Source organism: Amphibalanus amphitrite, unplaced genomic scaffold (assembly GCF_019059575.1).
Source record: "Amphibalanus amphitrite isolate SeventyFive unplaced genomic scaffold, NRLGWU_Aamphi_draft 000044F_arrow, whole genome shotgun sequence".
In the NCBI taxonomy this organism is placed as follows: domain Eukaryota; kingdom Metazoa; phylum Arthropoda; class Thecostraca; order Balanomorpha; family Balanidae; genus Amphibalanus; species Amphibalanus amphitrite.
This window is the reverse complement of record NW_024881540.1, coordinates 767,976-793,982: the sequence shown is the minus strand read 5'-3', so window position 1 is coordinate 793,982 and position 26,007 is coordinate 767,976. Positions and strand designations below refer to the sequence as shown.

At 45.1% G+C, this 26,007-nt stretch overlaps 1 protein-coding gene across 5 annotated transcripts; it reads left to right on the top strand.

Moving 5' to 3' along the window:
- The first annotated feature begins 367 nt into the window (after positions 1–367).
- Positions 368–24,640, top strand: LOC122377428 (calbindin-32-like). 5 transcript variants are annotated; one of them, XM_043357452.1, is made up of 15 exons: positions 371–451; positions 2,117–2,279; positions 6,690–6,775; positions 11,403–11,492; positions 11,851–11,937; positions 12,932–12,988; positions 13,732–13,815; positions 14,140–14,195; positions 14,809–14,854; positions 16,721–16,735; positions 19,333–19,389; positions 19,739–19,810; positions 19,977–20,122; positions 20,817–20,873; positions 22,971–23,109. In XM_043357452.1, exons 2-14 carry the CDS (start codon positions 2,123–2,125, stop codon positions 20,836–20,838), a joined length of 975 nt encoding a protein of 324 aa, XP_043213387.1. In that variant the 5' UTR covers positions 371–451; positions 2,117–2,122; the 3' UTR covers positions 20,839–20,873; positions 22,971–23,109. The 5 variants fall into 5 exon arrangements, with proteins under 5 accessions (XP_043213385.1, XP_043213386.1, XP_043213387.1 ...); XM_043357450.1 differs by lacking the exon at positions 20,817–20,873 and having other exon boundaries at positions 368–450; positions 2,122–2,279; positions 22,971–23,604; XM_043357449.1 differs by lacking the exon at positions 20,817–20,873 and having other exon boundaries at positions 22,971–23,604.
- Positions 24,641–26,007: the final 1,367 nt, after the last annotated feature.

The window sequence follows — 26,007 nt, the reverse complement described above, 5'->3', positions numbered from 1 at the left end:
TTTTCGTGGGCCGTCTGGGGAGGGGTTTCCGTGAGCTCTTCCTAAGCTGCCTAGAGAGGGGCTCTCGTGGTCCATGAGGCCGTAGCAGAGTTTCCGTGAGCTCTCCGTAAGCTGCCTGGGGAGGCCTTCCGTTATGTGTCGGAACGGAGAGGGGTTTCCGTGAGCTCTCCGTGAGCCGTCTGAAGAGGCCTTCCTTCCGTGATGTGTTGGACCGGAGAGGGGTTCCGTGAGCTGTCGGACTGTGTCATCGGACCACCTGTGTGCCGCCTGGGAGGGGGGGGGGCGATGGGTGGTGAGGGGGGGCGGCGTCGGCAGCGCACCGCACTGCAATACGGCCGGTGGGCCGATCAATACGGGCGGAGGGCGGGCGGCCGCGGCGCCGGCTGTGCGGACGCCGCGCGACGCTAGTGTGGCACCGACCACCAGCCAGCCGCCATCCAGCCGACTCAGGTGGGTCAGTAGCACTTCCGTCACCGCTGAGCTGGCCAGACCAGACACCTGTGCACGCGGACACACTCGGCAAATAGCCCTAATCTGACCGCGGACACTAATTTCGGCCTGCACTTTGCGAGCGATAATCTGAATGTCATGTTGCTGTAATGAAAAATTCAAGCGTAGATCTTACGAGCAAACATTGACGGTGCCGTCCTTTCCAAAGCGTTTCGGGTGCAAGAGGATCTCTGGAGGATAACAGTTTACCTACGCATTTAAGGCATGTAGTTGGGATGCTAAAGACGTCAGATTTTCATTAGGTATAACTAAAGTTGACAATTGTTTTTGGAGCCCATGATCTTTCAAGAATTTTAAGGGGCTATTTTACAAAGCAATGACACACTGTCAGAAGCATGGGTTGACACAGAGAAGACAGTATCCCAACGCACTGCCGCTGGCTCACCAATGCGACGGCCATGTTTGCGTTTACAGCTGCATCCTCAAAAAGTGAATGCGAAGAAATTAATGTGTAATCTGTATCCTAATGTAAATGAATGTATCCCCAATTTTCGAGTTCAATTTAGCCACCTCTGGGCGAAGCCCTCCGACTACTGGGGAGCAAAAACACTTTGCCGCCAAACGACCGCGCCCCTTTGTCGTCGATCACGCGTTATGGTCCGCTGATAGCGTGCGGAACCGGCCCACCCAATGCCTTATTGGTAAATAAAGGCCACTCATTTTATTCAGGCCATCCAGCCTCCACCAAGTGATGGCTGTCAGACTCCCACAGTGCTTGTTATGTGACAGTAGTTTGATGCTGGTGTTTTTCGTAACTGTTCTCCACTTCATCAATCGCGTCACATTCACATTTTTCATTCGTATCTTTGTAGCTCAAAAGGCGTATAAGAGTATCAACGATAGCGTCAATCATGAACATTACATACATATTACATTATAAAGGGAACGATGTGAATTAGATTGAAAAATTATTAATATAATATTTATTCAATATAAAATTACCAAATTAAAAAATGCTAGTAATGATTAACAGTTTAAATGCATAACAATCGAGGACATATTTATCATAAGTCTATTATGCTGTCACTGTAGAGCTTATCGGGTTCTTGCGCCAGTCACTGGCTAAGGAACGACCCGGCCAAAGCAAATATTTTACATTCTTGGGATAAATTTTGGTGCTCAGGAGTCATTCTAGCGACACGAGCGTGACACTGATCACAAGGGAGGAGAATCTGGACTTTTTATTAAATTGAACCTTCTTCAGAGCGCAGCACACTGTGAATGTGTCGAAACGCTTTCTTTCGGCTATTGTCAACGTTGCTTACAATATGCGCAATGCACATAATAAAAGCAGTAGTTCATTTCAGAGATGTTGCTGCAAAGCTGAGTGACGATAACTGGGGCGTTACACCTCATCTAACTCCAGTTCTGGACTACGATAGCGGCAATAAGTGAACGACGTTCAAAACGTTGTAAAAGATAATAGTGAAAGTAACTCGGTCGTTTCAGGTCATATCACTAAACAAAAAAACAAAAAAAAAACATCTAAGGTCACCTTCCTGAATTTTAACTCAATTTTAGCATTTCCTTTTATTAATTGGCTCGCAACCCGCGACCTATCAGATGGAGTATTTAGATGGTGCAATAAGGCCCTGCACTGCGCTGTTGCAGAATGAGCACCCAGGCCGCCACCGCCAGTCCCTCCAGCAGGGTGAAGCTGGACAAGGCCAACAACTTCATGCGCCAGTTCCGTGACGCCGAGAGCCGGCAACTGAAGAAGCTGACCGCCAACCAGTTCATGGAGGTGTGGAGCCACTATGACGCTGACGGTAAGCTGGCCAGCTACCCTGCACGATATGATCCTGTGTTACAACTATCCGAGAAATCATTAGGGATCATTTGCGATTCTCATCGAACTTCTGATAATCAATAGGTTTACAGATATGCATACATAACTCATTATTAAGCTAAAAATGCTGAAGCTGGTAGTTTTTCATTATATGCATGAAAAATAATAACGACTTTCCCGTAAGTTAATCGCAGTGTTCTCCTTATTCCAAAATCTTTAAAGCAACAAGTTCTATGGAAAGTAAGTCGCTCGCACATCTGAAGTGCCCCGGTGAACACCGTTTCTAAGGAGGTACTTTTCAGCAAATTCTCAGCAGATGTGACGCCTCGTCAGGAAGAAGGGTGCCGCCGCCGTAGTACGCACATGATTGTAAAAAGGTTCCGCTGCGATATGCCAAATAATGACGAAATCCCATAGCAATCTTCGAAGACCATTCCGTACGTTGTTTCTGAGCAAGTGCAAACGAAACCGTGATTTTTTTGCGAACCAATTTCGGTAATACGATGGAAGGCTCTCGATTTATCAAAGCGATGCTAGGAAAGTGAGCAAAGAAAACATCATATTTTGATCACGGTGGAAGCCCGGGGAGGGTCACTGGGTCTTCACTTCTTTGAAGACGGCGCGGCGGCGGCGGCATGCCGACTCCGCATTGTCAGCGTTCAGAGATATCGGACGGAGACGGTGAAACTTCACAGGGTCATCGACAACTGGCTGGAGATCGAATCGAAAGTGTTTACAAGTGCCAATGTTTCCCGCAGGACAGTGCCATAACACCTAAGAAACCCGATGATGGCTGTGCGCTGCGCTTGCGCTCTGCAGAAACGCTTGCGACAGGCGGTTCAACGCGAAGGATTAATTCTCTAGACTTCATCGATCCCATCGGTATTCTTGTGGGGCTGCTTGGGCGCTGCCTTCATTAACATGCCTAACGGAACACAAGGAGCCTCATTGCTCAAGGACCTCAAAGGTGTGGTGGACCAGGCGGTATGCCCGGGGCTGTTCGTCGCGTCTACGCGCCGCACTGCCGTTGAGACTGCACGCTGCAGGGTGCAGCCTCCACGCTGCACCTTCGCCGTGCTTACCAAGCGCCAAGAGGAACTGGGGTCAGGTCATGATCTATTCCTTCATTCATTCGGCTAATCATTCGGCTGATTTATATATCAACTTTTGCATCTTAAGGCCAATATATACCGTTCATTTTTAATTAACCGGCGCCCCGCTGTGGCTCCTGGATTTCCATGCCCTGCCAGGGGCATGTGTGTTTGAATACCCCCGCCCGCCCCCCCCCCTTCTAATTCGGCTCCTGGGCCACGTAGCGACATTCTGTAGACGGTGTTCGAAAGGGAATAGAAAATAATAAAGAAACTACTTCGGTCACATTTTTGGTGAGTTCAAAGTTCAGGTCACCGGAGATCATCGGAGGCAGAATTTCGCCAATTTCCAGGTCAAACTTAATCAAGCTTAGCAAAGGATGGAGCTACAGCGCCGCGGAAAGGCGCATTCGATAACGTTTTTTTTAACGCCCTTTGACCTAAGGTCAACAGTTTAGCCTGCGGGGAGCAAAAACGGCCAAAATAGACTTCTTACGGAAACAGTGCTTCTGCAATAACTTTTCATTCAAAACTTGCACGAGCTTACTTTTAGCAGCTTCGTGTTCTTCTCGTCGAGATGCATAGAATAAACTATGAATTGACCTTGATGGGTCAACTTTAGATGTTGATCTCAGATCAAGGTCATGACCTGACAGGAAAAGGTCGCAGATCAGTCGGTCCATAACGTCGAGTCGAGCGCATCTATGGTGTTACATGCCTCTATCAAAAGTGCGAAAAACTGTAATGCCATTCGTGACCCGAGATGACCTCAGGGACATAAGGAAGGGTCACGGGTGCCATTTTCCGTTTCAGTGTGTCATGTTTACTTGTAATTCAGCCTTTGAGTGCTTGGGACGACGTTCGTCGAAAAGCGACGCCTTTCAATTTTCTCCCATTTACTTACCTATCATGGGAGGGCGCAAAATTGATATGATCTTAGGTGACCGACATTAAAATTCCGAGATATAAATTTCGCACATATTGCTGCTCTTATCAATTGCTGAAAGTTTTAACCCTATTCCTGGCGGGGGGGCCTCAGGAGCCCCCCCCCCCCTGAGGTTTTTTGGTTATTTCTCCCAAACGCGTTGAGCTAGGAAGCTGAAATTTTCTGACTTTTCCTAAAAGGCTTCTACGCAACATGTCTGAAAATTTTGAGTTGATCTGACCTCAGGTCAGGTCACCAGAGGCGGTTAGGTGACCCTACCTCAGAAAAGTTTGCAATCACGCCAGAGCTAGAGTTTTTGACCGATCAATTTCTTCTCTTCAGGCTTTAGTTAGGGTACCAGTATGTGCAATTTGTATATCTCGGAATTTTGATATCGGTGACCTAAGGTCAGGTCAGTTTCGCGACCTCCCCATTATAAGTCAATGGGGGAAAAATCAACTCCCTGTTTTTACCACTAAAACGGGTCGGAATGGCCCCATATACCATACATGACTTCATATACGATCAACCTTCACTACCTTGAGGTCTGTTTTGCTGTTGGGCAGCTGTGAGGTCATGTGACGTCATCAAAGGTCACCAAAGGTTTTTGGCCAATAACTCCGTACAGGAACAAGATACAGACGCGTGGATGGTCTCATTGTGTTCAGCTCGTCAAGACGCATCGAATGATATACATGATGACCTCGAGGTCACGTGACCTGAGGTCAACCTTTGACCTTGACCTTTCGAGGTCAACATATATCATTCGATGCGGATTGACGAGAGGATCACGATGATGCCCTTAGTTTGTTCCTATCTTGACTAATTCGAAAGTTATTCGAGAAAACCTATCTCCATATCTAGCGCCGCCATTTTGACTTTTTCGACCCCTGTGACGTCATCTTTGACCTGACCTGAAAATGACCTTGGTATAAATTGTAGACCTTGTCCATGCTATCCGATGCCGTTTACCGCTTGTCGCTATCTTGCTTCGTTCTCGAGATCTCAGGGGGGGGGGGCCGAATCGGCCCCCCCCCCCCGCCAGTTTCTTGTCCCGGCGGAGCCCGCCAGGAATAGGGTTTTAAAGTGATCCGTCACTTGGTATAGCCACGGTGTGGCTATGGCAGGTATTGAAACTTTTTTAGGTGAGGTCACTTGACGTGACCTGGTGACCTGATTTTGAGAGGCCTCAGTCGGAAATTTTCACATGTGCACAAAAAGATGTATGATAAGGTGTGTCAAAAACGGCGGCGTTCCACCCCGCCATTTTTGATATATCTGCGAAAAAATGCCTTTCCCAGCAGGGCGTGAGCTAATGATTCTGATTGATGTCTTAATGTTGACGAAGTAGTTAACCCGGCAGTTGCTGGGGTATTTCGCCACCCACCATTTGCTGGGGGGGGGGGGGGGGGCGTTAAACGCCCCCAGCCGATAACTCGAGAACCAATAGGCGCAGCGAAACGCACGAGGCCGCAAACGAAAGAGCGCGACGAGACGCTTCAGATGAGTACTTAAAAGTTGAATTTCGAGGTCACAGGTCGGGTCAAGGTCAGGTCAAACACCTGAAATCGGGCTTTCAGTAGCATGGACTTCAGGACTTCGCAATGGGCGCCTCTCGTCATAAACTCTGTCAAAACGGTGCACAATCCATCATATAAGGCCTACAAGAGTGTCAGCTCCATGTAGGGGTCAGTCAAGCATAGGTCAGGGTCAAGGTCAGGTCAACCGGGTAGGCACATATCCCCGAAAATCAAAACTGATATTCGCAACCTGTGACACATGTTTTATAGGTAATTTGGGGCGTAGAACACGATGGTGACATTCATTTTATCATATGTGTACGTGTTTGGCTCAAAAAGTTCAATTTAATAAATGCATGTATCATGGTCGTGAAGTAGTCACGAAAAATTGCCAAGATTCAGTTCAAGATTATGGAAAATGCGGAACGATAATCAATAATCGAAGATAGCTATTTGATTGATCATGGTATTGGCAGTCTAATGGCGTTTACGGCATGTCTGTATGTCTATTCTGTGATTTTATATGATTTTTTGAACATATGCCGTTTTTGGTCGAAAACTCAGAAATCATGACGTCACTTAAACCTCGATATCTCAAAAATTTTCCGACCGATTTTTTTGAAACTTTGTCACAATAAACTTCAATCAATTCCCTACAGGTACACGAAAGTTGGCGCGCCTGCGGCGCGCCTTTTTTATGCTATGGCCCGGCGAAAAAAGTGGGGGCGTTTAACGCCCCCCCCCCCCTCAGCAACTCGCGGGTTAACAGTCAAGCTCTTTTACATAACTCGAACACGTTCTTATCGAGCATCAATGCAGCAAGGGCAGCAATACATAAAAGTATCTGGTTTCAGGAAACGGTTTCATCGAGGGCACCGAACTGGATGGCTTTCTGCGAGAGTTTGTATCCAGCGTCAATGCCACCGACTGCGGACCGGAGGTCAGTCCACAGTCACACCCATGGAAAATAGCACCGTACACTGCGCCGCTGTCGTCTTTTATTTAATTTATTAAATAGTATCACACAATGACGTGTTTGAAATATGTGACATTCGTCTACCTACATTTCAACGAAACGCGCAGCATGATAACTCATTTCAATTTTTTGAATGTGGTTTTCAAATACCACTTATCTACATCTAAAATTTCATCACCCTTCATTAATTTTATATCTGCTTTAACCCGGCAGGCGGTGGGCCTACCAGCCACCTTCCGCGCGGTGGGGGGGGGGGGCACGTTTTTGCCCCCCCCCCCCGTATCTCCGAAACTACTGGACGGATCCGGAAAATTCAAACGGCGTTCGATAGCCCTGTCAAATTTGTCGCAGGAACCCAAATTTTATTGACCTCGGGGTCACCGATGACGTCACAAGTCAGGTCAAAGATAAAATGTTTCACCGTTCACGGGGCTTCTAGGGAAAGCGCTATAACACCGAGTAAAACGCATTTTGTCGAAAATCAACGATAAGACGTCAGTTGTCTAGTACATATGTTGCTATTAGAGGTCACTGGTCATACCAGGTCAGGTCACAGGTCAGGTCACCAAAGGTCACCAAGGGTCACCACATGAGCCCAACTTTACTAAGGTTATGTGATGCATGTTTTATGGCCAGTTTTTCATTTCCAACTCAATGGTGTTGGTTATAAGACCATCAGGTACGGTTTAGGTCACTTTCTGGTGAAGGTCAGGTCTAGGTCAGGTCAAAAAAGGTCAAATTTCAAAGGTGATATTTTTGCATAAAATGGGTATCGATTCGATGCAGCTCGTCACGGGGAGTCTAATGGTGGTCTTTGTTTTGCGCTACGAGGTCTAGAATTGCTAAAAATTGAGTTTGAAAATTTGACGTCATCAATTTTGAACAGTTTTTTCGCTATAACTTGGCCAAAAAAAGAGGTATCGATCTCAAATTTGGTATGTAGGTAGAAGGCGGTAGGGGCTATCACATATATTCCGGTTTTTTTTCGAAATTCGAAAAAAATGGATTTTTTGGCTATTTTATTCAAAAAATCTATTTTTTATTTTTGGGGGTGAAAATCCAAAAAAATCGAAAACCGAAATAGCAGTTTTATAGCCCTTTCAATTCTACACCTTTTATGTCTGAAACATTTTTCTATATCTCTAAAGCTGTAGGCCTGACAGCTCTTCCCGCGAAACCTTTTTTTGGGTCGAAAATGGCAAAAATGACGTCACTCTGACGTCATTAGCGGCCAACCTATCATAGCCTTTGGAAAAAAAACCTATCATAGCCTTTGGGGGGGGCAAAAAAATGCCCCCCCCCCCCACCGCCTGGAAGGTTAATAACCCTCGCCCGGCCAGTGTCTTTTTCATAACACTGACGGCCATGGGAGGGCGTTCCGCGTTTGGTACGACCCCCTAGCGGTTGGCTCCTATTGCACTTAGAAACGTCAAATTTACGGGGAACCCGCTAAAGTTCTCACGTCCGTACAAGTTTGGTGAGTTCAGGTCAATATTTGGAATTTTGGAGGAATAAATTAAAAAAAATTCGCTAAAACACGTGAAATAAGTGTGATTTCGGTCTTAACCCTCGTCCTGGCATGGTGTGTCAAAAGTGGAAATAGCCGGTGTGCCGTCTGGCAACCCGGCAGCCCGCCGCCATAGGGAAATTCATGCTTTTTGACGCTTTTTCGCTCCTTATGAGTCACTTCATCTAATTAGAGCTTAACTAGGAACGAGGCGGGTCACTTGGACGTATTCGGGAGCCGAATACGGTGTTTTGGAGCCAATACCTGGGAAACTCTACCCGCCCAATGCGAGTTTTTAAGAGTCTGCATGCCCAAATTAACGTTGAGCGCGGCCGTTTTCGGTCGGTTTTCCGCGACCTTGTGGCGAAATCGCCTTATTTATTCAACCAGGGTGGGCTAATTCGCTTAACTAGGAATAAGGCGTTGAAGAGAATTATTCAAGGAATAGAGCTGTGCAAAAATATTTTTTGTATTGTTAAAACTGTATCCGCCCTCGAACGATAAATATTGTTGACTCATCAGAAACACAGCCCCTGGAATGCTTTTGGACTTGGCTGGATCTAATATTAGCGAGTATCTGCAAATGCAGTTTCTTGGCTTACACAGTACGCACATGCAAGCATACATACTTCCTGCCCTTGGCTATTCCTCACTTGAATGAAAATTTTGCTATAATAACTATTCCAAGCAGTTAACAGGTTTTAGTGCAGTGCCAAGTCGGAGCCGTTCAGCGCCGCCAGTCTCCCAGGCGGCGCGTAGCGGCGGCCGCCGCCGGCCGCCGCGCCGCCGCTCTGGCAGGGTGTTTGACTTCATATCTCTGTTGCTAGAAAAGTTGTGGACCGATTTACTTGATTCTTGCATGAGAAGATCTGCCATTCAATCCTTAGCAGATAACGAAAATTTGACGTCAATTGCACGGTCCGCTGCCCATATTGTGATACTGCCATCTATTGACAAGGCTGGCGAACTAAAGCCGGGCGGCTATTTCCACTTTTGACACACCATGGCAGGACATTTTTCATAACACGGCCTGGCAGGGGGGGGGGGGTGTCGATGCGACCCCCCCCCCTGGCGATTGGCTCCTATGGCACCTAGAAACACCAAATTTGGTAGGTAGGTGGGGCCCCTGGAGTTCTCGCCCCTGTGCAAATTTGGTTGCTCTAGGTCAATATTTAGGGGGGGTTGGGGGTATAAATGTAGAAATTTCGCTAAAAACAGGTCAAAAGTTTTTCGCTTATAACTTTTGATCTAATTAAGATACAGCAAAAAAAGCACCAGTGAACTCAGCACGTCAAGGCGCGTTGAATGATATACTTGTTTAGTTTGCTTAAGTGTACTTAAAGTTTTTCTTAATTTTTAAGCAAACTTTAATTAATTGATTAAGTTCAAGTTATCCAAATTGCATCATATCGCATATCGTTCGATTCGGCTAATCACCAGGAACACAATGACACCATTTTTTAAGCTCTACCGTCATTATGTGCCAAGTTATTGGCAAAAACGTCATTTGACCTCAGTTGACCTCATCTGACCTGACCCATGGATAAGTACACCAAACAAAGAAGCACCAAGTGGCCTCCTGTGAAGTACTATGGTTTCAAAGCACAAAAGTGATAGAACGAAGCGGATATTTTCAGTTTTTCCGAATTTAATACTTTCCCATAGGCCTAACATTACGACGTAATGACCTCTAACTGACCTCAGGTCAGTGACCTCAAAAAAACCCGAACTATATATTATACAACTCGGTGAACTTAGCACTTCCTGAAAGTTTGAAGGAACTCAGTCCAAATCTGTGAGTTTTACAGGTGCAAAAAAAAATTGAAATTTGACCGTGACCTTGTACCGGTTTTTCTGACCTGGTGACCTGACCCAAGGTCACCCGGACCTGAAATTTTCATGTCATATGTAAAAAGGTTGCCCCATAGGCTGTGCCAAATTTGGCGGCGCTGCGCGCCGGCGTTTTAACGCTATCTTCGAAAAACCTTAGGGGGGGTCGCATCGACTCCCCCTGCCAGGGCGAGGGTTAATTTGACGATTTACGGGTTTGCGTGACCTGGTGACCTGACCTGAGGTCACTGCCCACTGGGACTAAAAATGCTCGAGACATGTGTCAGATAGATGCCCTAAAAAGTGTCAGAAATTTAGTGGTGCTACGTCCACCGTGTTTACGCAATTTGCAAAAAGGTTGTGTGTGTTATTCTGATATTGCTAAATTATTTAAATTTTAACCTGGCAACGTACCAATTTCGGGACCTGGTGACCTGGCCTGACAGGACTGAAGCTGGAAATTTTCAGAGAATGTGCTTAAAGGATGCCCCATAGGATAAGCCAAATTTGGCGGCCCTACGCGCCGCCATTTCCGCTACGTACGAAAACCCTTATGGAGGTTGCATCAACCTCCCCCGCCAAGCGAGGGTTAATCAACATTGACGTGCAAAGTGCAATGTAACATAGAACACGCCGGCTTGAATTTGGTCACTGTACCAACAAGGGAGCATTCACATTCGAGTGGGCCTACCATGCTCGGAGGTCGGCATGGTTTTCATGAGTGTAAACATTGAAACACAAATGGCCCCTCTGAAGGGGCGTTCGTGTCTGTAACGGGTGCCTGGTGAGAAGTCATTTGTGAAGTGGGGGAGGGGGGCTCACAGAATTAACGAGCTGAGTCATTCACCTCGCCCAAATGCGACTGTGGGTACGTAAAACATGTGGAGATACTTCAAAGGGGTGCTCATGGCTAAATGTCCTTAAAAAAAAACGGGGTGCAGTGCTACCCATGAAGGGGGCTAGGCGCCTCCTTCAACAATGACGTGTAAATTATTCCAATGGAAAAAACGCAATGGTGACACTCCTGAAATTTGTTTCACATATTCGACTAGGTATAAGTTGCATGAACGTAGTCATTTTGATGCGTCATTTTTATGTCGTCGTGTCACGTCTATCACGTCTCAAAACCACGTCTATGACGCTTCAACGACTACCTCTTAGCTCGTTTCAGAAGGAAAGTGGAAGGTTCCCGGCGTGTCAGTCCACCATGTGATATTTAGTGGAGCTCCTGTGACAGACAGTGGGTCGTTTCAGGTGGTCTCAGACACCATGCTGGCTGAACTGAAGGAATGTTTCATGGAGGCGTACGACGACAATCAGGACGGACGCATTGAGATCAGAGAGGTGAGGTCGATAAATCGGCCCATGCAGGAAATGGAGGGAATGTTAACGACGCTTATGCTGTTAAAACTTTCAAACGTTTAACGCAACATAAGGACAGACGCACCTGAACTGCATGCATACACCGGATAGCCCCGATTGATGTCATAGTTATACAAATGTAAATTGTACAGTTATTGTGTCGTCTAGCCGTTACGATCCTCAGCTGAGTTATATGCTATCCCCGCTATGTTGTCTACTGTCCCCTGTACTGCCTATGCTATTGTGACCTCAGATCCCCTCGGGACGGCTATCAGCTATGTGCCAGTATATAAGTAGTATACACGGCTCCCAGTTGACGTTGACGTTGACCTGTTTGCAGCTGGCTCAGCTGCTGCCCATGGAGGAGAACTTTCTTCTGCTCTTCCGTTTCGATAACCCCCTGGAGTCCAGCGTTGAGTTCATGAAGGTGGGCGATTTAATGTGTTAGTTTTTTTTTCGAGAGGCTTTCGAATAAAGTTAGCTTGATTTACTTTAATTTATTGGATGAATAAGTCATACATTCCACATTTTCTGCATGGAAAAAATCCAAAGTGAACGTTTTCTACAAATCAAAGTGAAAAGAAGCACTTATCGTAGCGGGCTAAGCCCACCGATTAGTCCACTTGTGTCCTCAGCCGCGGGACCACCAGCGTCGGTTGGTATCATGCTGTGACCTGTTATCAAAGGGGGGGGGGGGTCGCCGGTGCATTATGGGCCGTGGCGTCTAATGTTGCGCTGCATATATACTGACCAAACAAACAAGCCTGTCGGATAGTCATGACGATAAACCACACCACCCCTAGTCGTGTGACCCGCTCTGATGGCCGTGTTCCTAATAAGACCTGATGTAATCGCCTCCCTGTAATATACATACACCCTATGCTAGCCTCGACAATCGACATGACTGGACAATTTCTGCATGTTGAAAGAAATACTTTGTCATGACGACAATAATTTTTTTTTCGAAAACAACAGCTTCGGTGCACTTAAAAGGAGTGAGAGGAAAAAGATGAAAAAAAAAGATAAAACCGAATAGCGCAGGGTCCTTTTAGAGATCCAGCCCTATTAGAGATGTTGTGGATAATACGATATAACATAACGTTCAACACAAAAATCAACACAGAGGTATTTTGCTTGCGTTCCTGATAGGGCGTGCTGTCTTCGGAGGAGCCCCCAAAACACATTTTCTTATGCGAGTTAACCCTTCATTCGAAGGCGGTTTTACTTTTACTGCCAGGTTATAATCAATACCTTTCTTTCCTATATATAAAACTTATATTACTATAATAATAACAATATGCAACATAGCAAAGATACGTAAGGAGACCACGGTATCGATGACAATGGCTAATGCTGAAGTTGTTGAAATAAAAAAACAACAAAAAACTGTCCGCCAGTGAAATACTGTCAATTTCTTCCAGATATGGCGTCAGTATGACAAGGATAACTCGGGCTACATCGAAGCGGATGAACTGAAGGTACTGTGCGCAGCTGTTCAGTCCTTGAACCCTTCTACCCTCGATCTCATGTGTAATGTTCGTTTGGTCGATGATTCCTAGATCACCTGTGCACTGTGCAGTTTGCGATGTGCGCTGTGCAGTGTGTGATTGCAGTGTGCGCTGTGCAGTGTGCAGTGTGCGCTGTGCAGTTTGCGATGTGCGCTGTGCAGTGTGCGCTGTGCAGTGTGTGATGTGCAGTGTGCGCTGTGCAGTGTGCAGTGAGCAGTGTGTGATGTGCAGATGTGTTAAGTCTGAGATGCCGGCGCCACTCGATGTTGGCCACTACCATCCGGCCGAACTGTAGGTAAGTGCGGCTTAAGTTTCGTTCCGGGCCCCGCAGACATGACAGGGACCGATGGTGAAGCGACAGGACACTCTCATCCCTTCCCCTCCCCCAGCTGCAGTCGATGTCACCGTATTTGGCAGATGAAGACACAATCGCATCATTCATATTCAAGTAAAATTAATTCAATTTGTTTAATCTTATGTTTTATTCATGATCAGTTACCGGCACTGGCTAATTTCAATTCTTTTGATATTTATTATTGCTATATTATACAATTTCACTGTAACCTAAACATAAAATTCCTTGTTAATCAAGATATATGGCCCTTAAGTACGAGTACGAGTGCGGTAGGTACTTAAGTACGGTACGAGTATTTCACTCATAGACCAAAGTTAACAACTTTTCCGCTGATTGTTCATTTCTACCGCGCTCACAGGCTTTTCTCCGTGATCTTCTCAAAGAAGCAAAGAAGTCTACTGAGGTATCTGAAGACAAGCTCATCGAATATACCGACACCATGGTAAGCAAAGAAGTTCGCCACCAATAATCTGAAGCCTAAAGTATGCGCCACTTATGTGAGCTTGAAGCTTTTATGCTAAGCTAATTCTTCATTGGTTATCACGAACTATTAGTTAAACAAACGACACAAATTTGCGTGGTTTGGCATCTTCGAATAAAATAGATGTGCCGCTATGCGCCTTTTTATTGAATATTTGAGCACCTAAAAAGAATGCTTGTTTTCTCATTTCATGTGATCGCAATAATATAAATATTTTATTGTTATTGCCGCAACAAAAGAGCGCCTCAAGATTCCATAACTGACCTCATTGTCGTCCTGTTGCAGCTTCAAGTGTTCGACGCCAACAAAGACGGAAAACTACAGCTCTCCGAAATGGCAAAGTAAGTTACATGTGACAGTGATAAATCAATATTTAGAAATGCATGCAAATCAAAACACCTTGTGTTTTTGGCATATAAAGCGGTCGTATAAAGCGGATACTAGCCGTTTTCACGACGGCCATCTGGTACACATTTGGTGCAAATTTGGTACAGATTAGGTGCAGCTTTGGTCAAATTAGGTTCAGTGTATCTCTTAGTAGCTAACAGGTAGGGTTGCGCTAATTGCTTATCTGCCTACTTTGTCATATTATCAGTGAGTATCATCGATAAAAACACTGACATAAATTTATAAAATAAAGATATTTGCTGTAAAAGAGATTAGGTGCAGATTTGGTCAAATTACGTTCATTTGCCGGATAGCCCGTCGTGAAAATGGCTATTGACTCTCTAAGCTTGATTGTCACTTTGATCTGACGACTTCCCACTGTGACCAAATTCTGGCTCGCATATAGTCTGGTCGCCTTATTTCGGCGATGATTCTTAGAAAGCAGAGCGAGCCCTGCCTGATATCCAACGCTGCTGTGCCCAAGGCTGTATAGGACGGTATGTAATGATTGTGCAGAGGAACGTTCCACGAGTGGACAAGTCATTAGTCATACATGCATTTTTTCAGGTTGTTGCCAGTAAAGGAGAACTTCCTTTGCCGATCGGTATTCAAGGTAAGAGAGGTAATAAACTGGTTGTATTTTTATCAATTTACGATGTAGCATGATCTTACATCTTCTTCATTCCGACAACATTGTTTCATTCTCGACAGCAATAGGGAGAGGGCTGATGCGACCCCCGCCCCTCGACTGTCTCGTTTTTTGCCTCTATCAGAAGTCAGCGATGGGAACATTCGCCTGTTTCTCTTGGCTAGAGCTGACTGACCACAGGCTCCTCATTTTACTGTACATCTGGTGACCTCAGGTCCACATAATGTGGCTGCCTTACCGGAAACACTGCTAAGGCTATTTGTTTTGCAGCTAAAGTTCAATTGCTGTTGGCTGGGAGCCAATCCATTTATCTAGACAGCAGCCATTTATTTAGGCAGATTTTTACCGCGCATTAATCGGCACAAAACAAAACAAAACAATCCGAATCATACAGATTTGAGCTTATGTGGCGAAAGCCGTTTAGGTTCATTTATAAATGCAGTCAGACAGGTTTTATTGAGCCTACTTTGGTTGCTGCTAATAAACCGGTGTGCATCCAACAACATGCTGAGCAGTAGAACAAAACGCCACGGATTCGTATTCCACCGACTACTCTGGAGGATGACGCCATGTTTTTTTTTTATTGATGGGAGCATCAGCCCACCCCCTGTCCTGACGAGGGAAATATAACACATTTACGCATTAGCATCTACATAAATGCGAGCTGAGCGTCGCTGGCTGTATTCGCCTTTGCTGTTTTTACTATTACTCTGTGCGAGCAGCGACATCACCTAGCGTGTGGGCAAGTCTTCAGGGAGGGTGGAAGGTGCTTATGTGCATCAAGAGCCAAAGCTTGCGCATCTTGTGCCGCTTGCGAAAATTTACTCATGCTGTCAAAGGTATTGCCATTTCTAAATAAGAATTACTTTTGCAATTTTATGCATTATTTGAATGATTTTACGTTTCCATTTATGTTCTGAATGGAGTACTTCCAAATTCTACTGGAATAAACGAGATTAGGAATAAATGTTAACGAGATTCAATCAACGAAAAAGTGCTCCTTCCCCAGTCATTAGACACCCAGCGATGGTCACCCTAAGGATCAGGCGGATGATGATGCGCACGGAACAATATCATTCCGAGACAGCTTTTTATCCCACCGTGCTCTACTTACATAATAATGAGAACAGTCGTGATGACTTGGTGGCTGCATCCAACGACAACCAGTTTGCAGCGAGGGGACATGAGACAATCTCCTGCGGACGTCGGGCATTTATAAACAATGCATGTGCTGACAGAAATTGAACAGGCCGGCGCCAATGTCGACCAACACAGATGTCAACTGCCAGACCAAAATTGCGGTCAAAAGCCACTTATAAGGCTAGCCAGTAACTAGGTACTGATACCAATATTATATCTACAATAATGTGGAAGTGATGCTCATTCCTAATTGTGATGCTCATTCCTCATTCAAGTTCCCGTTTCCGCTTTGGTTTATCTATACATCAACTTCTGGAAATAATGATGCAGAGCCTTCCCCCTTCTAACTTCAATTCAAAAGAAGGTTATTCAGTGACTACCATCCAATCGTCGTCTCCCGTAGATTGCCAAAATATCACATCATGGTGCGCGTATTGAATGTTTGTTGCAATTCTTAAAAGTGTATTACCAACCGATAATACCTAAAACCTACCCCAGGCTGCAATTGACAAGAAGGTACCTAACTAACCATATTTTCATAACAAATTAGTTAATGTACCTACCGCAGCTTTAAAGTTGCAATCGCTTCCAAATCCAAAGGCGCAGCCTATCCATTGGTAACACATTGACACCGGTAAAATGCCGCGGGTAGGAGATATCGCTTGAAATTAACGCCTGTCCCTCACTCAGGGCGATGCTGATTGGGTAAGACGCCTGGACTCTGATGCTTAGCTGTCAGTTTTGTGGTCCATTTTCTCACGCGCGCTTATTGCATAGTGGTCCATAGTCAAGTAGTATATAGTCTAGATAGTAGTCCACGTAGTCCGTCCATAAATATCCACAGCAATTGAAAAAACGAATGCTATCTTCACCATTTGTTTTAGCGTGCTAATAGGCTCATCGACCCTGTAGTTGACAGAGCACATTACGGGCTTCAGAAGAGTGTCGCCGAGCGCGGCGGGATGCGGGACCGGCGGTGAGTGAGGCGCTAACTGAGCCCAGGGACCGTCGTCTACCCTCCCCTGCCCTCTCTTCCCCCGGTGTCGGATCGTTCGCGACCCAGGCGGCTGGCCGGGGCTTGGCCGGAGCCTTCCTCCCGGCCCACTGAGCTACCGTGTAACGCAGTAAAGTAACTGTGTCACTAGGAGACAGTAGTGAAAGGCGAAGACAGAAGTGGCTGCGGTTTGTGATATAATGGACACTGACGGAGCCAGAAGACGTGCATTCAACCACGACTCGTCTGTAAATAGCGAAAATTTGGAATGCAGTTACCCTTATAAGCACACCCGTAGCGCCGATGCATCGTATTGTATACCTATCGTCCAAGTACCTGAATCCGCCAATGGCACTGGAACATAAGACAAATAACGCGGAAGACGATACATTTAATACACATTTTATCTGTGTTAAGGTCATGATAAGAGAAAGAACATCTGCGGACAAACTATTCGTACAAAAAGACGGACGAAGTTGAAACAATGCGCGAGTAAGCGGTAGGGGAGAGTGGGGTAATTTGGCCGGTGGTGTAAATTGGCCGCCCCCACCTGTACGATGTCTAATAAAAGTGAGTGAAATAACTCTAGTCTCTATTCATTTGTCATGGGTAGAAATAACTGGAGGACAAATGTCAAAACTTTGCCCCTCGTAGTTTTATTCAAAATTAATAAAACGTTAATTTCATTAGAAAATGGTAACTTTTACTTCTGTTTACAAAGTTGTATAACATGTAGTATTTGGGCTAAAAACGAATTCAGACATTATAGCGCCATTCTTGGGGGTGTTCAGCGGTTCCAAGAGCAATTTCATCTAATTCCGTATAGCCGTGATGACTTTATACACAAAAATTTTCAGAATGGCAATATGGGGTAATTTGGCCGGGACTAGCGGGGTAACTTGGCCGGTGCGCTCATGGTCACTATGCTGGGATGGCAGAGTTTTCATGGTCAATTGTACCATAAATGACTTGATTCATGACCAACTTTGACTACTTTGATGCCTTACTTCCGATTGGTCAACTGTAAGAGCATGTGACGTCATCAAAGGTTACCAAACGTTTTTTGCTAATAAATCCTTACATAAAAACGGTACAGCCGCACAAACGGCCTCATTCTGTTCAGCTCGCCAAGGCGCATCGAATGATATGCATGATGACCTTGAAATCACGTGACCTTGAGGTCAAGCGACCTGAGGTAACGTGACCTGAGGTCAACCTTTGACCTTGACTTCTCGAGGTCAACACATATATGTTTCGATGCGGAATGACGAGAGAATTACGATGGTACTCGAAGTTTTGGCCTAGCTTGATTACTTCAAAAGTTATTCGTAAAAAACTGTCTACGCATCTAGAGCCGCTAATTTGGCTATTTTGACCCCTGTGACCCCATGAGTCAACCTCCAAAATGTGGTAAATACGTCATAGGACACACGTCATTGCTGAATCTGAAGCTGACTCGCAATATAACAGAAAATCCCGACCGCAAACTAACACCGGCCAAATTGCCCCACACCCCCGGCCAAATAACCCTGCTAGTGGGGCAATTTGGCCGCCTTGCAGACCTTTGTAATACGTCACAATTTCAATATAAGTAATTACTCTATCATTTCAAGTTCACTGTCCAGTAAAGTAAAATGAATGCGACACCTGCCAGCGTTGAGGAAATGCAGAAATGTGTCGTCAATTTTAAGTTACATCGTTTTCTAAAAAAAGCGGCCAAATTACCCCACTCTCCCCTACGCTTAGTGCGGTATCCTTATACCAATGCATCTGCAGCTGTACGTGTACCATATATGTATGCATGTATGTAGTCATTCGTGTGCATGTTAATGTTTGTTTGTGCCAATATCCGTTTAAATTGCAGAACCCGAGTATTCGCATGTAGGTGTCACTTTTGGTACTTTTTGGTAGTCACGAATGACGAACCAAATTTAAGCAATGGTCAAAATAGAATCACTTTTAGAAAATGAAATGCTCCATGAGTTCGGATGAGATACAAACAACGGGTTAAATCATCATGTCTGGTGTTTCCAGTGGTTGGTAAGCGCAATCTTTCCGCTGCAGTGTGAATATGCTTTATCAAGGGCGATATAAATAAACGGCTGAGTTACGTCCGGTATAAAGGACAAGGAATGGATGGTGTAAAGAGATATGTCATATGAATACCCTTTAGTTACTGTTCAGTGTGTTCACGTTCAGCCTAAGCTGTATGTCTGCAGCTTTTTTATTTTAATAAATCATATAACTGACCCCATTTCCCGTTGAGCCCCTTATCTAAGCCGCATGACTGACATTTTCCAATTGTCAGGGAGCCTCCAAACTCACCCGAGATGACATCGAACGAGTATTTGCGCTCTACGACAGGGTGAGTCCAGAGCGAAGCGCTCTCAACGATTCAGTTTAAATGAAATGGGTTTGATGGAACTTGGAAGCGTTCTCGGGAACACGGTATCTGATGCTCTAGCTGTAACATGCCATTTATTTTGTTGCAGCCAGGAGCGAAATAGATTGCAACGTTAAGCGTACACGTTTTGCTCGAATATAGTCACAAGAAGCCAATGTCTCAGTTGAGAAACTATTAAGAGGACATTTGGAACAAACCCTGTGCTGATGTTTCATTAATGCTTGGTGCAATTTTCACCCAATTACAGGTACTCACACCTTGTGAACTATCCACAGTTCTGTTCTTTTTCTCACATGACGTTACATTTTAGGACAACAGCGGCACCATCGAAGATGACGAGTTGACAGGCTTCCTGAAAGACCTGCTGGAGCTGGTTAAAAAGGTAAAACTGAATTAATCATGGTCAATAACCGGTTGACATATATATGAGCTCCTGCTTAGGATTGATTCCGTTTTAAATGCAAAAGTTGTTTCCGGCCGTTTGGTATCTATTCCTACCATTGCCACTTGATATAGGTAGGTTGCAAGAAGTCCTTTTCTTTCGGCAGGACTACGACGCCAAGGATCTGGATGAGTTCCAGGAGACCATCCTACGAGGCTGCGACTTCAATCGTGACGGCAAAATAAACAAGAAGGAGCTTACCATGATCCTGATGGCGCTCTCCAAACACAACGACGATGACACTCAGCAACAGTAAGGGTTCAGTGGTATCCATGAAGCAGCCTGATACCTAATTAAAAAGTTGACCTTTAAAGGTCAATGTTGGTAGTTGCGTATAACTCGGCCCGTCTTGATGCCTATGTTCTTTGAAATTATTGAAGCACCAAATTACTTAAAGCCACGAATGTCCTCCGCCTCGGTTGCCATTTCTGAAAATCAAATTATTGCCTGCTGCATGAGCATACCGACATGTGTGCTTGAAATTGCATATGCCGAAATATCAACTGCCAGTGGCTCCTCCGTCTCCCCATTTTAAAGAGCATGCAACGCTGGCGATCAGTTCTTTCGCATGACTTTTTCAACATGACTACTGTTTTTTTATACGAATGACAGTTATGCTTATTACCTACACATGATTTATATTCCATCATTTTTTCGCAAGTAAAGTTAATTTTATTCTTATTGATGTGCAGCCTGTAAAGGAAGGAAGAAGACCATACACAAATAATTAAGTTTCAGTTGTACTTGCAAGCAGCCGTGGCATGTTCCGCTTCCTGACCTCATGCTCACCAGTGTCGGCTGATGCTTCTTGATGTCAAGATAACTTTCTGTGTTCCTTTTGCGCTTTTTAAATGCCATTTTTGCCCTTCGCTCGCTCTATGTTTCTGTGCTGCAGCAGAACGCTTAATTTATGTCCGGCGCTTCACACACTTGCTGATTTTTGCAGCATGTCTGACCTTGGCTTCTAGTCTGGCCTTCTTCGCGAAGCCGTCTAACTATGGACGTAAGTATGTTTCAAAATGTTGTTCCATTTTTCCATTATCTCAGTCTTAACGGTGTTTACATGCCGTTAGCCCTGTTTTTAGGTTAAACTAGTGGAAGGGGTAGGTAGCAATGCATGTTATAACTTCATCAACATTCAACAATTCAGCCCGAGCTGCCCTCCTACAATATATACCGCATAAATCCACATCCTACAACTTACCGACAACCTACAAAACTATCGTCCTTTCTTCTTTTAAGAAATGCACAATACCTAAGCGCAGACCTGCCTCGATATACCTACATCATTGCTTATTACCCACGTCCTGACTCACCTCACAACACGCTCCCTTCGGCCAGGCTGATGTGCCATGCTGATCCCGTTAGCTGTTTACCAGTTCGGTCACGATGACACTGACACCGTCCAGCTGCTGGCTAAGCTGTGGAGCAGACGAAAGCCATTTGTGAAGGCAGTTGAGAAGCTACGCGTCGCAGAGCACATCGAGATTTTCGGATGCACTAAAAAAGACAGCACCGAAATATATTCAAGGCGGAAAAACACATAGCCAAAGGTGGAAGGTAGGTATATGACACACATGAGACGAACGTCATGTTAAGATCGAGATAGCAGCACTAGCAAAAGAACCATATTGCCAAGGAACGAAGTCTGAACTCTGAGTACTGCGGTAGAAGCAATGAGACGCCTAAATGAAAGCACGCTTTCACGTTTTAGACGCTGTGAAGCTGATCTGACTGCACTGCTCGTTCTTTCTTCGCCATGACTGCAAACGCCGGAGCGCAGTCTAAGCTCGCTTCGCCGCCTGAAAACGTGACTGCGATCCGAGATGAGCGAGACACTACTGAATTCGATGCAGCCACGTCCACGGCGACCTGCTGGCCTCTAGGTGCTAACCGAGCGGCGGCGACATTCATCAGACTGAAGTGTGCTTCCAAGAAGCCGATTAGCAGCGGCGATTCGGAAAATTGGGATAAAATATAGCCAAAGCGTCAGCTTGGCTTGGCTATCGAAGGGAGTTGTTCCGTTGGCCCACAAACTTGCCCCGCTCTTGGCTTAACATTTTTTTTTTGTGGGCATCAGGGGTTTCGGGTGGATAATGGAGAAAATTCGAATCGAGCGGACTGGAAGTTCATGGGCCTGCGTGTCGAGCTTCAACCGTACCGACAGAGCGGAGCTTCAATAAACAGTCGTGAAGTGAAATCTACGACTGGAATCACTTGTTGCAGGGCCACTAGATAACCGTTAATTTCGGCTTGTACATAATTAAATATGTGAATTTTGGAAGCTGTAGGTAGTCACTGCAACGCAACCAGGTATTGAGTAACGCACCTTACCTAAGCATTAGCAAAGTAATCGAAACTGGCAAAAACTGGGCCTAAAAGTTTGATGAAGTAGGTAGGTAAGTGCAATTACTTGTAACTAGTAAATTAAACACCCGTGATCTAAATGCATTACGCCGCGCGGCTGGACACCTCGGCACGCGACTGACGTCCGCTCCGCCGTGGATATCTGCATTATAGAGATCTTATGATCCGTAAGAGATCTTATCTTATACCTAATACCTACCTAATATCTCTATGGATATCCGCATAAATTTCTATCTAGATTTTGGCAGCTAGGTCAGTCTGACCAAGAGACAATAGCGTGCATATTCCGTGCATATTAAGATATTATATTCCACGAAATGACTTAGTGCAACCGTTTCAGCTAACGCAGCAAAGTGCTCCATTTATTACGTGGCCGATTCATTGGTTTTGCCTTTGATTGCCGTATAATTGGTAATTTATAACATGGTCAGACTTTATTCCTCCAGACGGTCGACTGACTTCAGTGCCATTCGACCATTACCGGAAAAAGTTGCCGGCCTTACAGACTTACGCGTAGAATAACTATGCAAGAGAAGAGGTAACTGTCTGTGAAAGTAAATAGTTACTGGAAGGCGGAAGCATGGAATCCGTCATACGTTGCTAGTTACCCGTCATACCTCACGTTCGTTATAGAGAAGCGGTCACTGACACTGGCTGCATTTCCTCGTGGCACGCTATTGGAATGCAGGAGGAAGAAGGGACATGAATATTAACAGTCGTTTTATCGTTCTAGGAGCGCCATCAGCGAGATCACCAGTTTCGGCATGCGAGCGATTCGTATGCAGAAGCTGCGCGTGCGTCACTTGGTGAACCGCACGCTCGGCGCCTCCTCACCTGTGCCCAAGGGCGCGGCCAGCAGCTAGTCTCCCGGACTCGTGATGGCGAGCACTGAGCGGGCGCACAGTTGGCGACTCGAGGTGACTGGTTGGACGAGCTCGGTCCGACGAGCGCCGGCCATGGGACTGCGTTTTACGTACATGGACGTTTTGGGGTGAAATTCCGGTGTGTTGCTGCAAATATTGTGTAACAGAATTGTTTACAATAGGTGTAGTTCGTTATAGATATGTAAACTTCTTGATATCGATGTCTTTGTCTGTCATACATCGACATATCTGTCGTGTCATCTTACTCGAAATACTGATATTCTAAGACTATGCGATGAAGCATAAGGCAAAGTCTAACTAGATGCATTTCGGGTGTAAGACTTCGGGCACGGAATATATAGTCTAACGATGTAATGTCGCTAGACTAATATGTCGTTAGTCCAACGACGCAATGCATAGTCTAAAGAATATATATCGCTAGACGATACATTCCGTGCTTCGGGCTTTTATTCCCTGATGCTGATAGGGGAAAGTGGGGTAAGACGGTCAGGGTAGGTAAGACGGGCACCCCTTCTGCAGACCAAACCAATAGCGCTACGAGCGAGAAAAATTAGGACCAGAATTGTCTTTCCCACTACACACCACCATTGAAGTTTGGTGATTTTGTGTTCAGTCGATAATCTTTTATTTTGATTTCTTTAAAACACTAATTTCATTGAAAACATCCATAATGTATTGTGCAAGTTTTTGTGTGCAGCACTATACAGCTAAAAACTCGCAATCACTTGTGGTACACTCATATGCCACCAGTGTTCATTTACCGCGGATTTGCTTTGTCTGCATCAAATTGTCCACAGAGAAAAATTGTGCTGAACTTCTTACATTGAGTTAGGGGTAAGACGGACAACTATGAATCCAATGGGTCTGTAATGGTGAAAATATTTTTGTTGCTGTAGGAAAAAAAGAAGCATTTCTTATAAGAATATCTTCGATTCCGATACTCACAGACATGTTAGCAATATTCCTTCGGCACAGTTTATTCTCGAATGATGAATGTGAAAAACGGTTCTACATGACTTCTGATCTAGGGCCTATATACGAGCATACGCCTTCTGCACAAATCTTGTATACTGCCATTTCCGAGGCACTTGAGACCAACGAGCGACTGTATCAATGCAGCTAATTTCGGGCATTTGTTGCGAGCTGTACTGGTCGGTGAAAGAAGCTGGCCGTCTTGCCCTACCCATGTGACCGTCTTACCCCATGGGGTGGGGTAAGACGGGTTTTTGCAAGGTTTTGCAAAAATAGCTGCAGTTTATTTGTTGAATCAGGTCTAAGTCTCATCTTCTGGCAAATGGAAGTAAAATGTCTAAAAGAGGTTTTCACTCAGTTTCCCGTTTCTATGATGTTTCTAACCGGCCGAAAAATGGCTCCAAAGTTAAGGTGTCCGTCTTACCCCACTTTCCCCTAATCTTGTTATCAACTGAATGTGCTTACATAGACGAGGTATGATTCGACATGTTCTTGCTCGTTCTTACCATCTCTTGTGAAAAGAAATAAATGGTTGATCGAAACTATCGTTGTGCTCCTTTTTACTGTTGACTTCCGTATCATCTGAAGCACCTGAATGTTACATGTTTGTCACGATTCACACCACGCCTTCGAGTCTAACACATATCTGCACACACGGCTGGTACTAGGCGGACGAAACTATAATTTGGCCCTTGAACCTTATCTGCAAGAATCTTGACTAATAATCGTCGAGCTCACCAGCGGGCTAATACAATTAATACAGTTCATAGGTATACCGTATATCGACGTCGGTAATGACTAGGCTCAAGGCTATGTAAACCACTCGGCTCAAGCTATCTCCAGTCCGTAACCTATACTGCTCAGTCACATCACATGGGTTGCCTCTACGATAATTTCCACAAAATATATAGCAACATTAGAACACGATATATTGTGGTGTAAATTGATACCATTCCGTTGGTCGGCGGTGACGTTATCGATGACAGGTGACAACGTTAATTTGACCCCTCGAGGTCACTTGATTTCACCATAAGCAAACCAGCCGATGGAATCGCATCCAGCAAATCGACTTCATAGTGGCATTTTTGTCTCGATCGACCCGGTAGTTGCTGGGTTAGGTATAGGATAGCTTCAATAGGCGGAGCCGTTCAGTTGACCTCTCAGTTCATCGAGGTCACCTGAGGTGACAACATTCACAACAGCTTCCCTTAACCCTATTCCTGGCGGGCTCCGCCGGGACAAGAAACTGGCGGGGGGGGGCCGATTCGGCCCCCCTTCAGATCTCAAAAACTAGGTATACATCGCAGCGACAAACGGCAAACGGCGTTTGATAGGTCGTTTAAAGATCTACAACTTTTACATAAAACATTTTCAGGTCAGGTCAATATGGAGGTCACCAGAGGTCATCAACGATAAAATGTTTTGGAATTAGTTACCTACATAACTTTTAAACTAAGGGGCCCAAATACAGGACCATGTGGTGGCCCGTAAGCCAAAAATACCCATGAAACATAGAGACATAAAACTAATACATTTTTTGTTGCTCTCGCCGAGGCGATGCGAAATAAGTAGGGTAGACCGGGGGAAGTCGCCCCGCCGAGGTAAAACGCCTCACCGATGTTTCTCGGAACTGGCAAGGTTCTGGGGAAACATTCTCTCTTCTTTAAAACGTGCACTATATGATAATTATATGAGCAGACTGGAAAGATATTGTGATAACTCTTTAGGGAGATATAGCCAAAAATTTGTTTTTGGAGTGATTTTTATGTTTTGTAGTCAGATTATGCATCATGGCGTTCTTTTATGGTTCACATCAGGTTAACGACTTTTATGTATTTTGAACAACTATTGTTTTACGCTTATAATGCTGGGTTGGTCCGTTTTAAATTATGCCTTGCTGGAGTGCAAGGCGTT